This window comes from Patella vulgata, chromosome 4, assembly GCF_932274485.2.
Source record: "Patella vulgata chromosome 4, xgPatVulg1.2, whole genome shotgun sequence".
NCBI lineage: Eukaryota > Metazoa > Mollusca > Gastropoda > Patellidae > Patella > Patella vulgata.
In genome coordinates, this window is record NC_065882.2 from 62,574,766 (window position 1) to 62,590,349 (window position 15,584).

Below are 15,584 nucleotides of genomic sequence, written 5' to 3' on the forward strand. Positions count from 1 at the left end.
ATTTAGATTATCTGTGCCAGAAACGATCACGTTATGAGTGGAATCCCACACAAAAGTTATCTCGCTGCAGTGAACATCGCGCGGGGGCGCGCTTAATGTCAATACTAAACGTATATATATTGAAACATCCGGATCGGGTTTGGTTTATCTTTACACTAGACCCAGGGTGTCAAACATGCGACCCGCGGGCCAGATCCGGTCCGTCAAGGGTTTAAATGTGGCCCATGGAACAAATTATTTCACGAGACTAACGTGTCGATAATTCTTAGAAACTAGCGGTAGAAATCAGTAAGACTCTGTACTGTATGTCATTATAGATATCTAAGTTGGCTAATTTGGTCCATTTCAAAGTACTGACGAGTTTAATCAAATAAAGCAATAAAACTTTCTTTATCTTGATATTTTTGTGGCCCCTGAATCGAAGTGAGTTTGACATCCCAGCACTAGACATTTATTAACCTGATCGAAACCATCTTATTTCGGCGGACTGTTCCGGATTTGGCACGCTTCGTCCCATTTAGCCTAAACAAATGAACATTTTCCAATCCGTAATAAGTCCGGGCTTAGTATACACCGTTCTGTTTTTGTAATGGAATTATTATGTCATTAGCTTTCTCTAAACTGGTATAAACATAAAGTTCGTTATGGCCTACATGTGGTTTTTTTCCAGACATCTACAGCAACAATATGGTGCTTATACAATTTAGCGAAACACCCCGAAGTCCAGAAAACAATGCATGACGAAATTTCACGAGTCTTGCCCAACCAGGAAGAAATCACACCTCAGAAACTTGCAAAACTTCCTTACGTCAAAGCCGTTTTAAAAGAAACCTTCAGGTTAGTTGTTCGCTAATTGGGCCGCCTGCCTGGTCTTGTTAATTAACAATTGTGAATATCTAAATATTTTGCTCTTAAATAGCAGGTCAACACCGGGGGTGCAAATTGTAACACTTATTCCATATGGCATGGTTACATTTGACATTTACATAAATAAGATACCAGAAGGCACGCCGATATCACACGATTCTTTCAAAACACATTAAAAATAACAAAAATATAAAAATAACAAAACAGGTACTAAATCCAACACTAAATGTTGCATTGATATTTTATGTCCGGGCATAACCCACATTAATATACTTGCATTGAGAGTGGTAAAATGACTTTCAGCTATTTGAAAGCATAACGTTTTCAGATGCAATATTTTAGAAATTATTTGAATATAATCTATTTGATACAATATAGCCGCCAATTATGTATGCGTTTAATTTTGACCATGATGTGGTAGGTTCAGGTATATGCATTTATCAACATAATTTTTAATATGATGTGGTAGGTTCAGGTATATGCATTTATCAACATAATTTTTAATATTTAGTTCACTTTGCACATTGGCGTAAATTGTGAACACATTAGTCCGTCATTCATTTTTGGTTGACATTTCTGTAATTGCTATATATTTATACTCTACAGACAATACCCTATTACGTTTGCTACAAGTCGTATTTTACCTGATGATTTGGAAGTTGGTGGTTATAATATTCCTGCTGGTGTAAGTATATTTTGTACAGTGACTCCATCAATGTCAAACTTAATATCTTCAATTTTTTTAAAATTGAAAACAGAATATGATAATATGTAAATATTTACTGCCAAGGGCTGTCTGTGTCAGTGCAAGTTACGCTAAACGTTTGCAATTCCAGTAAAGTAAATCGGCAGTCACCGTATGCTGGGTATCTCCAATGGTCCCATTCCGTTCCATTCCACTAACCCCTGGGATCATCCATGGGGTGGGGGCGTATTCAAATTATCTGCCTTTGATGACTATGCTATTTTTATCCTTCCTTAAATATATAAAAAACTGACATAAAAACATCTTGCCCATCAAAAACATATTTATGGACATCCTATTTGTGTGCATGTCACTTTATTAAATTCCTTGCGAACTTCCTCATAATCGAGCGAACAAGCCGCTATATTGTTGTGAACGTAAACAATATTTCCATGATAGCAGTGGTGCTGCTATCAATTGATCTACAAAAAGTAATCATGTCAACAACATAACCTGCAGTTAATTGAAACATCGATTTAAAACATATTAACCAACCCAAGTTAAGTTAAGTCCTAAGTCATGCTGTCTCTAACACATGACTCGTCATAAGTAAGGAACTGTTAGCCATTTAGTAATTCGCCACCTTAAAACCACAACGACCATGTATATAGAATACGATCACTGGTTTATTATACAATCAATTTGAAAACGATACGAGACCACTTGCCGAAACGTCGTGCTATATTTTTAAAAAATAAGCGATTATATTCCATATAAATGGTCCATGTGTTATTAACACCAACGTGGTTCTTTTAAGGGTAATTCACAAATTTTGGTTCATGTAATTTATAAACCATTTTAGAAAATATCTGTCTACCCCTTAAAAAGCAATTTGATACTAGATCTATATTATTATTAGGGAGAATATCAGTACATGTTAAATAAACACTATTAACTAATAGTCTGTTAAAATCATTTTATTCCAGACCCATGTTCAAGCCAATGTCTATGGTATGTACAGTGATCCAAGTCTGTTCCCAGAACCAGAATTATTCAAACCAGAGAGATGGTTACGTGGAAATATGGACAGCAATTTAAAGTCATTATCGAACCTGGTGTGGGGACATGGTGCCAGAATGTGCATAGGTAATTTATTCAAAGTTTTAACTTGAGCTTTCATATGGTCACCCGAATGCTGATTGTTCCAACGCCTTTGCAATTTTGAATATATGTGCTTGTAATTTGGAGCCGTGGTGTCTTTGTGAGGTTCAGTGCCCGATCCCGGTGTTCCTCTTGAAAGTTCATCGAAATTTTCTGGTATGGTTCTATCTTACCAGTGGTGCCGGGAGGAGGGCCTGGCAAGGGACAATGTATAGTTATTCAGATGGGATAAAAACTGAGGTCTTGTGTAGGACTACATATTGGCATGCACGTGTACGAACCATTGACAGTTGGAATTCGAAAAAAGAGTAGGCCATAGCGCCAATGTCCGGGCAAAATTTCACTCATAGCACACTGTATGGCGTATTTCCGATTTCATTAGTCCAGTCGGTGCTCAGCAATTTTCTAGGGTATATGAAATGACCAGCAACCAAATCTACTGGACTTCATTGGAGTAAGCCATTTTATGCAATGGAGTCGTGAAATAAAGTCAGGCTAGAATAATATCATCGTAAATCAAAAAGATATACAATACCATAATATTTTACATCCTTGTAGGAAGAAGATTTGCAGAACAAGAAATGTACATCGTTTTAACGAAGGTAAGTTGTAACTGACACATTATTACATATTTGCGCTAGCTTTTTTTGGTTGAAAGGGTTGACATTTTCTTTAAACCGAATATAGATTACTTTTGCATTTCTTTGACTTATTGTGCACGATCTTCACCGATCTAACTGCCGTAAATGTGGACATAGCACAGTGAATAGGAGGGCGGATTTCAGATGGGTCTCGGGAAATACAACAGTTGAGGGTCTAAATATTGTGTGTGTGGTGGGTGGGGTGGGGTTGGGCGTGAGATTTTAGTGCTGTGTCGCGCCCTCAGCGTCTACGTATATATATATATATAACATGGCAAAAATTAAATTGACTCTATTCTCCATTTGATTTTCAGATCATCCAGAAATTTTCATTAAAATACAACCACGAAGATGTAGAAGCCGTCTTAAACACAGTCATGACCCCTGATCGACCTGTTAAGATCCAATTCATTCCAAGGTCGTAATCTTTGACCTTCAATTTTGATTTTTAGCTGTGATAACCGCCATTCCTCGTACTTTTCATATATATTATTCTGGGTTTTTTTCTTTTTAAACAGAACGCTTGAAATAAAACCTATAAATATATCTGGAATTTAAAATAAATTTATTTCTGGCTCAACTACAGGAACTTTCATACAAGCATTTGTTTGCCTGACATTTCCTTAAATCGAAGATTAAAATTGGGGCTGGGGTTTCATATTTATTTCGCATTACAGTGAGATTAGGGTTGAGCTATTATAATTATTCTCACTATAGTGAGCTTTGGGTTGCGGTATTATAATTATTCTAACCATAATGAAAATTTGGGTTGGGAAATTTAATTATTCTCACTGTAGTTGATTAGGGCTGGGGTATTATCAATAAGGTTGAAGTATTATAATTATTCTCACTTAGTGAGATTAGGGCTGGGGTATTATAATTATTCTCACCATAGTGAGATTTGGGTTGGAATACTATGATTATACTCACTCTGGTGAGATTAGGGTTGGGGTATTATAGTTATTCTCACTATAGTGAGATTTGTGTTGAGATATTATAATTATACTCACTCTGGTGAGATTAGGGTTGGGGTATTATTCTCAATATAGTGGGATCCAGGTTGTGTTGTTATAATTATTCTCACTATAGTGAGATTATTGTTGGGGTTTTATAACTATTATCACTATAGTGAGGTTAGGAATGGGTTTTTTTTTTTTTGGTTTTTTTAAAAATTATTCACAGTATAAAGAGATTAGGGCTGTGGTATTATTACTATTCTCACTACAGTTGCGTTTCATATTTATTCTTACGATGATAAGTTTGAGGCCGGGGTATCATACTTATTCTAGCTTTAATTAACTTATAAGGTAATATATTTCAGAGATTTGACAAATTATGTCTAAGGGATATTTTGATAAAAAAAAATATTTTTAAAAATTAAATAAAAAAATAATTTAATAAAAATATTAATATTAGTCATGAGAATACGACACCACAGTCTTCCACAAATTTCTATTAAACAATAATTATTTGATCACAGAGACTAATAAATCAATTGACACACGTAAATATATTTTGTTTTATACAAGATAATTTATTTATTTATTTATTTATTTATTCTTTTAACTATGAATTGTTTCTTTCCGGTGTTTTATTTACTTAACATATGAAAATATTCTTCCTTTTTATTAATTGTTTATGTTGATTAAAGATACCAATAATCCATTATTTCCTTAATCAGCTAAATTATTTTTAATGAAATTTAATTTAAATTTTTTAATTATTTTGAATCATATACGTTTTTTTTTCTTTTATGTGGCGACCTATCACCTGCTTGTGAAATGCAGCGTGTTCATTAGTAAAGAAAACAACAAAATCACTATGTTCTTAACAACTTACCTGCCTTTAAATAAAATCAATCTTGTTTTGTTATATTGGTAAGAAGATAAAAAAATGAAAACGGATTGGTCCGTGGAGAAAAACTGGATAGTTCCAAAGTAACTATTTTGATATGTATATAATATTGCTATTTTTTTTTCCGGTTTAAGTCAGAGTTACTATCCTTCAGTTTCAAAGAACTTTTTTTACTTTAACGAATGTGCATTACAAACTTTTGCGTTGAATTTGTGTTTATATTTCGATCATTGATTTTATTTTCCTTTATTTTCCCTATTTAATATTAATAAGTAACCCCAGGTGTATATTTATCATAGTTTCTCTAATATATCAGTGTGATAAACATAGTGTTATTTATAACACCTCATTATATTATACATTTATATATTAACACCGAACACATTTAGTTTTTGCTTAATTTCCTCGAATATTGTTGTTTTGCGGCTCCTCTATTCTTGTAGGTAGTTTTTATCATTTCCGTCTTCATTAGCCCAGTTCGGAGCAAAACAATAGGATGTTAACCCCCATTTCATTTCATTTTTATCATTTAAGACAATATTGTACGCCGGTAAATAATATTGTTTTGATTGAAAAAGACGAACTTATAGTAGAAACGCATAACATACATAACAATGGAATTAAAACGTTTCATAAATATCTTAAAGCTGTATCTTCCAAATGTCTTGAAATAAATTGATTGCATGTTTAGGAGGGAAAACGTTAATAATATCCAATCCTCCTCAATATTTCTCTGAAATAATATTCAATGTGAAAGAGACATTTTCTATCAAAACCAGTTGTATTTTTGTCTGCAGTGAAAGGTCGCCACATTTATTAGGGTTGGTATATTAATGTATGAGAGTTGAGGTTAGATGATATAATAAAAGATGACCGTCCGATAGATTGATTTGTTAAAGTTTTGGTTTAGAGCATTATGTATTTCTTGTCTTTATAAAGGATAGAGAAATAAAGAAATACACAGGATCAATATGTCTTCATCTTTTTTTGTATGTTTTGTCACTCTGCTTTTATTTCTGTATTTTTTTTCAGTGGGTTGCGTGCATGGAGGGGAATACCGTTTGGTGCTAGAGTCGCAAGCGGAGGGGCGGGGGAGGGATAATATCTAATTGGTTTAACGCGTCTGTCACTGTCGTGAGTTTTGTCCCGATCACTCGGTTTCCTCCCACTGCTAAAGTCACATTCACGCAAGCGAATTATTGAAATAAAAACAAACCATATTATTAGTCCCGAAATGACCTACCTGTAGTTTGTGTCGAGTGTACATAAACTCGCTTGTCACTGGAAGTAGTACTCCAGGAACGCAACTTGAAGATGTTCGTTGGAGACCACGAATTTCGTCTAAACGGGATTGAACTTGTGTTATGATGTTGAAAGGTCATTAATAAATCAACGAGTTTTCTCAAAATTAAAACAAAAACTTAAAGGGTAATGCCGTATGAGTGAATACGTTTGAAATGAAATGAAATGAAATGGGGTTTAACCTCCTACTGTTCTGCTCCGAACTGGGCTAATGAAGACGAGCATACGCCATAAATTGTGCTATGGGGGAAATTTTGCTCGGACAGCGGCACTACGGCCTACTCTTATATCAAATTCCAACTGCCAAGGGGTGTTTTACGTGCACGCCAATGTGTACACGGGACCTCAGTTTTTCGTTCCATCCGAACGACTAGACAGCTTTCCTTGTCAGGCCCTCCGTCCTGCATCACTGACAAGGGGGACCACGCCGGAAAATCTGGATGAACTTTCTCGGCCAATGCAGGGATCAAACACCCGACCCCAGTCTAGCGAGCCAGCGTTGACCTGGCAATCGGGTGTTCGATCCCTGCATTGGTGTTCATTTTTCATGTCCCTTATCAGCCACCGTGAGTGAGTGAGAGCTAAGTCTTTCTTACACGTAGGCCTACTGCAGTAGCGGATTATCAGTGAGGCTGATGAGGCTGCAGCCTCAGGCCCAAAGATTTTGTAAAAAAAATTTTTTAGACTTGTCTGATACGATTAAAAACGCATAGACAATGAATGTTAGGGGGGGGGGGGGGGGTAGGCCCAACGGGAATCAACATAGGCCCTCACCCGAAATTAATTAGGCCCACGCCATTTTAAATAGGCCCTATTGTTTGGAGATCTGATCTTATTTTTTAAACGTAGGCCTACAATGTACGTTAAATCCTTGTAAGTTTCGGTTATGTCTTGCTTAATATATTGTATCCACGTGACGTCATTTATGGGCATATAAAGTTACATTACCAATATCAAACGACTTTGGCTTAAGAAAAAATATCTAGCAAGTAAAATATCTTGCGCTAGTTTCGATGTAAACACCCCATCATGAGGAAATATTATACTTGAAAATAGGTGTATGTACATTTGGTTTCCGGTGACATTTCTGCTGTCAAAGCATTTTGTACGACAAATTTCAATAGTTATAACTAATATTTTAATAATATTATAACCTCAGTAACGAATCCCGTTTTTAATTTACATAGGACGCAAACAACACCTATAAATGATCAAGCACATGGAGTAAGGTGGGAAAGTATTTCGCAACTGACAGAAATAAATCAATCCAAGACATTTGATAATTGGCGCATCCTATATTATTATGGTCACGAAGAGGGGGGGGGGGGTGAATGGCCGAATGGTTAGCACGTGCGCGCTGTATCATAAAGCCTGTCATTGAGTCAACTGGCGTGGTTTCGGATCCCCGGTTGTACGTGACAAGGAGTAGGGTCGCCTGTCCAATCTCGTGGGTTTTCTCCGGGTCCCCCGGTTTCCTCCCACTGCTAAAGACCCCTACGCGCAAGCGAATTATTGAAATAAAATTAAAAACCATTGTTAGTCCCGAAATGACCTAGTTTGTGTCGAGTGGAGTTGACCCTTCTTGCTGTAATAGCTCAAAAATAGATAATGTAAATCGAAAATATTGAAAATTTGTTACGTTAATTTACTGTGGAACACCTGAAAATGACGTCCTTTAACCAGAACATTCATACTCTCTTGAACTTGGGAGAGAGAGAAATGGGGTTTAATGTGCACTCGAAACAAACTAGGTCATTTTGAGACTAACATATGGTTTAATTTTATTTCAATAATTCGGCTCACCTTAGCCCACATGATGGAACAATTTATCCCACACTCTGGATAAATTGTGTTATTTGACCAAATATTTTAGGGTTCCCACCTTTTTATTCTGGCATAGTAATTTGCCTGGATAATGCTTGTCAATGATGAACAACGTCTTAATCTATGTATTGAAAGCAATTTCGGCAGCAAATTTTGGATAATTTGGACGCCAGAGCATGCTTTTGTGGCAAGTGGCACAACTTACCCCGTTTACTCCTATGGCTCTATTTTTTGAAACCTTCAAATAGGCGAAAATAGTTCTAAAAGTACATTTGAATGTATAAATAAATTTTGTTCATTTTAAACAAATATATATTGTAATATATATATAATCAATTATACGTCAACAATCCAAATTGAACGACAATTGTTTACAACTTTAGTCCATTCTACAGGGTTTTTTTATTATTATTTTGTCGTTTATGTATCGGCCATTAGTAATGACTTCCACATTGTCTTGTAAGTTCATTACAGATGACCTACTGATTGTGTCTTAAATATTAGATATCAGGATCCCATATTTTCACACTATAACAGCATCGATATTGATTGAAAAGGCCCCATATAAAATTTTAATTCTCTTTTTTTTTTATTTCGAATATTATGGTAATTATTGAGTTAGAGATTTAACAACTTTAATGAGTTAAACGGATACGGTTTTCTATATTTAATTCAGTTGTTCACGGGTTTATTTGGAGACGGGGATGTCGTCATCCGACTGCGTGGTCAAAAATCCATATATAAAGTCGCGAAACTGTGAAAATATTCAGTTGTTAGTCAGCACCTTTGCCTGCAAGCTAGAGAGGACTCATGGTTCCATGTTTTGACTGAGATTTTTGTGTAGATTGGTGCTCTGGTTGTGAAAACAGCAAGGTATATTTTAGATACTATTTATTATAATTTTCCTTCTTCTTAATTTCACTTTTTATTTAAGGGTCAATCTTGATTATATTTGGAGAGCAAAACTGCTTAATTTTATATGAAAAGCCCGTAAAATCCTCTACCTTAGTGATGAGCAACAAACTTAATATACGTGATACGTTTTCAAACAACCTAAACCCGTCAGTCTTCATCTGGAAATGGAGACCGGTGTCCCAAGCTGTATTATACGGTGTCTTGATGAAAACTGGCTTTTATTTCATAAAAACAACGAGTAGGAGAAATTTACCTTTCGTTATCAAGTACAGCACATGGGTTATTCATTGTATAGACCTCTAAAGGAACAGCAATAGATTATTAGCTCACTCAACGAAAAAAATTGACCCGAAATCTTAAAAAGGGTTACGTGCCCAGATAAGCGAATTAATTTTGACGTCCACGTCCAAACGATTCAATATTTTCAGTTGAAATTTTGACACCAGGTAAAATACACTCTTCCTCTATATTTATGCGCTTAAATTTCATACATACACGGATTTTATTTCTGAGACTCTGTTAAAATCGAGATGGTCCCTTTAAAGACAGTGTATTTAATTTGGGGATCTTTTTTACAAATATTTTCGGCATTTTTACAAAAGTTGTAGTTAATTTCCCGGTGTTTGAACATCTTCGCATCATTTAAATATTTTTGCGCTCTATGAGTTGAGCGTAAATTTGGGATTTTCTGAAAAATAATGCGTCTGCAAGGATATTTCAAATATCAAAACTGTATTTTAAAGATACAATTATGTAAGATCTAAATGTGCCTATTTCAGGTCTTTCTTTTTGCATCAAACGTTATATAAACTATTATTTACATATATTAACATGTCATGTGTATAATAAATAGATTTCATTATTTAACCATAAAATAAAATGGACAATCTACATTAAGTCTCGGCTGTCAAGTACCGTTGATACGATAATGAATGATCTACGATATGTCTACAATCAATCATTACTTCACTCAGAATAAAATAATTTGAGTAAAATATTTAGTATATTCATTTTTCATTACATATTTTTGAACTATTATACCAAAAACGCCCACCTCTTTATCTAATCTTATAATGTATCTTTATGAAGATATTTTCGTTTGTGTTCCCAAAACGTTAAATTGTGGTTTCGGGGACAGGACAGATTCCAAAATAAAAAGAACCAAGAGACAAATTCTGTAAACAAGCATTCCCCGCACTAATATTATGAATAAAAAAATTGAAATTTGTGCTGGATTATTGAAAGTTTATGTATGAAAAGTCAAGTATTTAATTTTCTCAAAGTGGTATCTATTATATTTCACAAAATTGTGTTATTTTTCATGTTTCAGAATGAATAACAAACGACGAACATCATTGACACAGGACAGTTTTTTTGCCGCAACCCGGGAACAAGAACTGTGTAGTTTGAGGAAACCTGGGTTAAGACAAAGACGAGGTTCCTTGCCAGATGGTAAACTCTTCTGTTCTCGAGATGAAGATGTCTTTTTCAACAGAAGTCCACATGAATCCCGGATATATAATCCTTTCAAATCGAATAATGCTATGTACGAGTCCATTTTTCAGAGAAAGGACCAGAAGGAACCATCGTCAAAGGGGTAAGTTTATGTAATATTAGAGAGGGCCAACTTATATTAATGATTGCTGACCAGGAAGATGACATTATACTTCCATTTTGGTAAATTGATCACATTTTAAATATGCATTATGTACGATTTAGATATAGAGCTTTTCCTTCTCGCTATAATAGTTCAAAAATAGATAATGAAAAATGAATATATTGAAATGTGCTTTGTTCCGAGCAACGTTATCACTGTTTGAAGTTCTGACATAGACCGTTTATTATCGCGGTAACCATATCTGTAAATCGAGCGTTAGTCTCGCTTATCCGGTTTTCAATTAAATCATTAAATTAATGGCAATCGTATTTTAACCCGTTTACATCTATACCTTCGGATGTCATAGAGAGTTGATAATAGGCTGGTCGTGTGAATAAATGTCTAACTAATAATATTATAAAATATAAACCTGTAATAGGCCGATTTAGCTCTTACATAATGCATCTTTAGGCTAATGATTACATTTACACGTCTAATATTTTGCGTTTCTTATGAAAAATATCATGTCATTAATTTATTGGCAAAATAACAAATATGTTTTTAAAAAAATCTGTGTTTACGGTTACTTGGCCAAAACTAATGTCAGTCGGTCGGATATTTTTTTTCGTGGGAATTGTGGGGTAAGATTGGATAGAGTTAAGGGAACAAATTCTTTTAATAACTTACATCGATACGTGCATTATAAACCCTTTGTGGTGTCATTTGTAATTAATAAAGTATTTATTATTTATTTCCTATCTAAATTACTATGTAAGTTTCTGGAAAATAATGCCGATTCGGACAGGTGTAAATACCAAAGGTTATTTTACGTGCACGCCAATGTGTAGGGATTGTTTTCATTCAGTGCGAACGAATAAAAGCTGTTCCTTGCCCGGCGCTGCGTTCACACCACTGACTAGGCGGGCGGGGGCACACCGGCCAAATCCCGGGAAATTTTCTCGACCAATATCTTGATCGAACCGGAAACTACAGGTTATCGAGATTACATCTGTTTTTCAATTTTATATTTCAGCATGAATAAAATAAATCAGACGGCCATGGCTGGAAGAGTAAGCAGACACGAATCGCAAATACAGAAATTCCAAACTTCGGGCTCCAGCAATAGACGACGATCTTTGCCAATGTGTTACTTTTCCCAAGACCAGGACGAAAGACCATTATCAGAAGCTATTGGGAAACAAAGAGTTCCTAAATATGCTACCCATTCGACACGGGGAACATATCTGAATACTAAGTTCGACTTAGCACATGCTTCTAAGAAACGACCATCATTATCACTATTCGATACAATGGGTATTTCTAAGTCGATAAGTGGTTTCATGGAAAGAAACGGAATAAAAAGAAGCCGGAGCCCAAAATCTGAGGATCGACTCAGTGACGCAACTGACGATGAAGATATTGATTATCTTGTCTCACTTTACGGAAGAATTTCCATCGATTCGGGATATTCTGATCGCTATTCCGGACTAAGTAGACACTCATCGGAAATACGTGAGCTAGACTTAAGACCAGATATTGCAGAAATTAAAACGTCATTTTGCCGTAGTAAAAACGTATTCACGTTGTCTCTAGGTCAAACCTTTTTAAAGCCGTCTAGAATGGAGTCCAACAGGGGTGTGTATGTAAAATTCTGTTTTCAGTCAGACAAAATTAAAAAACATAAATCTAAAGTCCTACCCTTTGACGAAAACATAAAATGGAACTTAGATGTAAAATTTAAACATCTCACTAAGCATCAGTTGGAGACCGGAAGTATAAACATGAAATTTTATGTTCCCTCTAAATATGGGTTTACTAAAACATGTATTGCCAGGACCCTGCTGAATTTAAAGAGGCACGACTATCGATCGCCTAATAAAATCAGTTTAATACTTGAATAAGGTTAAGGTATTGGTCGCTTTAAAATTGTGCAGAACATACAGTTTAATGTAGTAAAATATTAAAATCAACACTTTGCAAAAGATCTCGATAATCCAGTCCTGTCCTCAGGCGCTGCAAGCTAGTACCTAACTCGAATAGCTTGCTACCCCAGGAGCAGTATGATCTATATACCTTGTGTTACGTTATTACAAAATTATTTGTAATTGTGCAAAATTAATAAATAAAATTAAAATTTCACTCTGTTAAATATTGTTATTCATAGGCGTACGGGCTCGATGAATGTTAGGGGGCAGAACCTGAAATGCCCGAAAAATACTAGGGTTACAGACGTCTATGGCCGCCCCCCCCCACCCCCAAGAGAATTTGACGGCTGCAAACGCGTTTTCTTGCTATTCCAGTCCCAGAATACAGTAATTGGTCTGATATAGCCTAACTTAGGTGGCTGACTCGAATTCCAAACAACCAATCGGTCGGTGCGGGGTATGGGGTGAAAATTTCACCGCCGCATATGCTTTTTTCTGCTATTCTAGCCCACGGAGACGGGACCGTCGGGAGCAAAGTTTGAGAATCTAACTACCGCAAACGATTTCCTGCAATTCCAGCCCGTGAATACAGCAACTTAAATGTTGTTCAACATATAGCCTACCTTAGGTGGCTTACAACAACCAAACGATCGTCACGGGATATGGGGGCCTCGGGCTCCCCGAGAAAATTTAACCTCCGCAAATGCGTTTTTCTGCTATTCTAGCCCATGAGTTAAGCAACTTGAAAGTTTCCAACCGTTTTGTAACCGAAATCCCACTCTATGCCGACCTGAATTCCAACCATTCAATCGGACTGCATTCACAAATAATAATCGATGCCCGAAAAATTTCTCACAAAGTAGAGTTGCTCCAGACAAAATGTTTTAATCCATAGTCAATTCATTACAATTTCGTGGTATTTAAATAAAAGAAAAGTAAAATTAATGTTTTATTAGATTTCGGGCACTTTATTTTGTCAACTAGATGAACTAATAACTTTTGTTTTCACTTTACCCGAAAAGTCAGATTGCCCGAAAGTTAGGGGGGGGGGGGCAGCTGCCCCCCCCCCTTTGCCCCCCTGACTCGTACGCCAATGTTGTTATTATATTTTGCTTTTGGACAACCACACAGGGGGAACCAATGAACTGAAATAATGTCAACACGTTTAAGTATTACAATTATTTCGCTTATTAAAGATACATTATGGGAGATTCGGTAACGGGTTCGCAGTTCTCTATATAATAGTTAAAAACTAGATAATGTAAAGGCAATTTGGTGAAAATTTCATTCAAATTGATTCACGATGAACCGAGAACTAAGCTACTGAAATTCCCATAAGCCTTGGTCATCATAACTAAAGTCAGTACGATAAACAGCATAGTCTCGATTATCCATTTAATCGTTTAATCGAGAAGGAAAGTTATGAAGTAAATCGGCATACAATCCACTAAAGATCGCAGGCTAGCGTTGCCATCTACAGTTGATTATGGCCTGGATAGGTTAATTAATGTCTAATTAATAATTTAGATAACATTTCAGGCCTAAAGAAAGACCTGCAATAGACAGATTTAGCTCTTGCATAATGTATGTTTAAGTTGAGGCACAAGTCATGGGTCAAAAGCACAATTGTTGAGAATGAATGCATCCAAGGTTGATCTATTTTAACACAGTCAATATCGTTATACATCTACTAATTATAGGTCGCAACTCTCAAGGTCTGTTTGTAGACTTGTTTTGGGCTAAATTAATAAATATATTCTTCCAAAGTATATTCCTTTCAGTGGTCCAATCCAACAAACATCATCTGTCGTAGCATAGCAAACCGGGTGGGTGTCTGGGGGTCCCATTATAATTAAACAAGTTTTAATGAGTAATATCCGATGGGTGGGGTCAGAACAAATGGTTAGTGCTAGTGTTAAAGTTTGTGTCAGTAAAGAGTTCAGGTTAGAAATAAGGTTACACTTTGGAAAAAATATCAAATTTTAAAATTGAAACTCATGGTCATTCTCCATAGTTGGTTTGTTCTATTTACCTTTAAGTACATTATTAGTACAGAATCATGCAATGCATCGAGACAAGCAGTTAAAACTTTATTTTTTACTTACTCTTTTTACCTCTAAACTTAACACCGACTCACATGGAGTGAAGGACCAGGTCTGAAAATATGAATAAATTAAATTTTCAAAACATATTAAGTGGAAACAAAAAGATGTAATTAGAATTTTCCCGATTTTGTTTCCTTTATATTTTTTGATAATTTATATTTTAAATATATTATATAATGTCTAAGGGGGGGGGGGGGTGTCCACTTCCTCAGGGGCCCACTTGCCATTGGGCAAGCTGACAACCTGGCCAGTCCGTCACTGGTCACGGGTTTGACCCCAACCAAATTTGTAACATTATCTTGGCTTTTAATTACTCAAATATGAATCCAACATTAGTGTCACTCTAACGTTTCAGCTCCTATTTTTTAACATGGCTCCAATGGGACACTACCTCTATCCACTAGGGGTTAACACTTTATCGAGGTCAAAAGTAATATGTAAAGTGTTATCTAATTTATGTTGTTATTTTTTCGTCTAATTTCATTATTCAATATTAAAATCCCTTCAATATTTATACAAAACAAACAAGAACTGATCTTTGTTGGGGTCAATTCTCTAGAAAAAAAAGCCAAGAAATCGCCGAAGCAGGATAAGCAGAAACCATGTTTGAATTTGTTTCGGGTAACCCTATTGTTTTTGGAGACTCTACCTTGTAAGTTTATGCACGGTTGAATGAAAATAAAGCTGTAGGTACCCCTCTGTTTGGCT

General features: G+C 35.6%; 1 protein-coding gene across 1 annotated transcript in view; it reads left to right on the plus strand.

The window, feature by feature from the left end:
* The window catches only part of LOC126817978 (cytochrome P450 10), a 35,659-nt gene extending 31,880 nt beyond the window's left edge, over window positions 1-3,779 (plus strand). The window contains exons 12-16 of the mRNA XM_056100261.1: window positions 671-837; window positions 1,474-1,552; window positions 2,539-2,698; window positions 3,272-3,315; window positions 3,669-3,779. Of these exons, the coding sequence (XP_055956236.1) occupies window positions 671-837; window positions 1,474-1,552; window positions 2,539-2,698; window positions 3,272-3,315; window positions 3,669-3,779 (561 nt within the window). The remainder of the gene's footprint in view (window positions 1-670; window positions 838-1,473; window positions 1,553-2,538; window positions 2,699-3,271; window positions 3,316-3,668) is intronic.
* The last annotated feature ends 11,805 nt before the right edge of the window (window positions 3,780-15,584 follow it).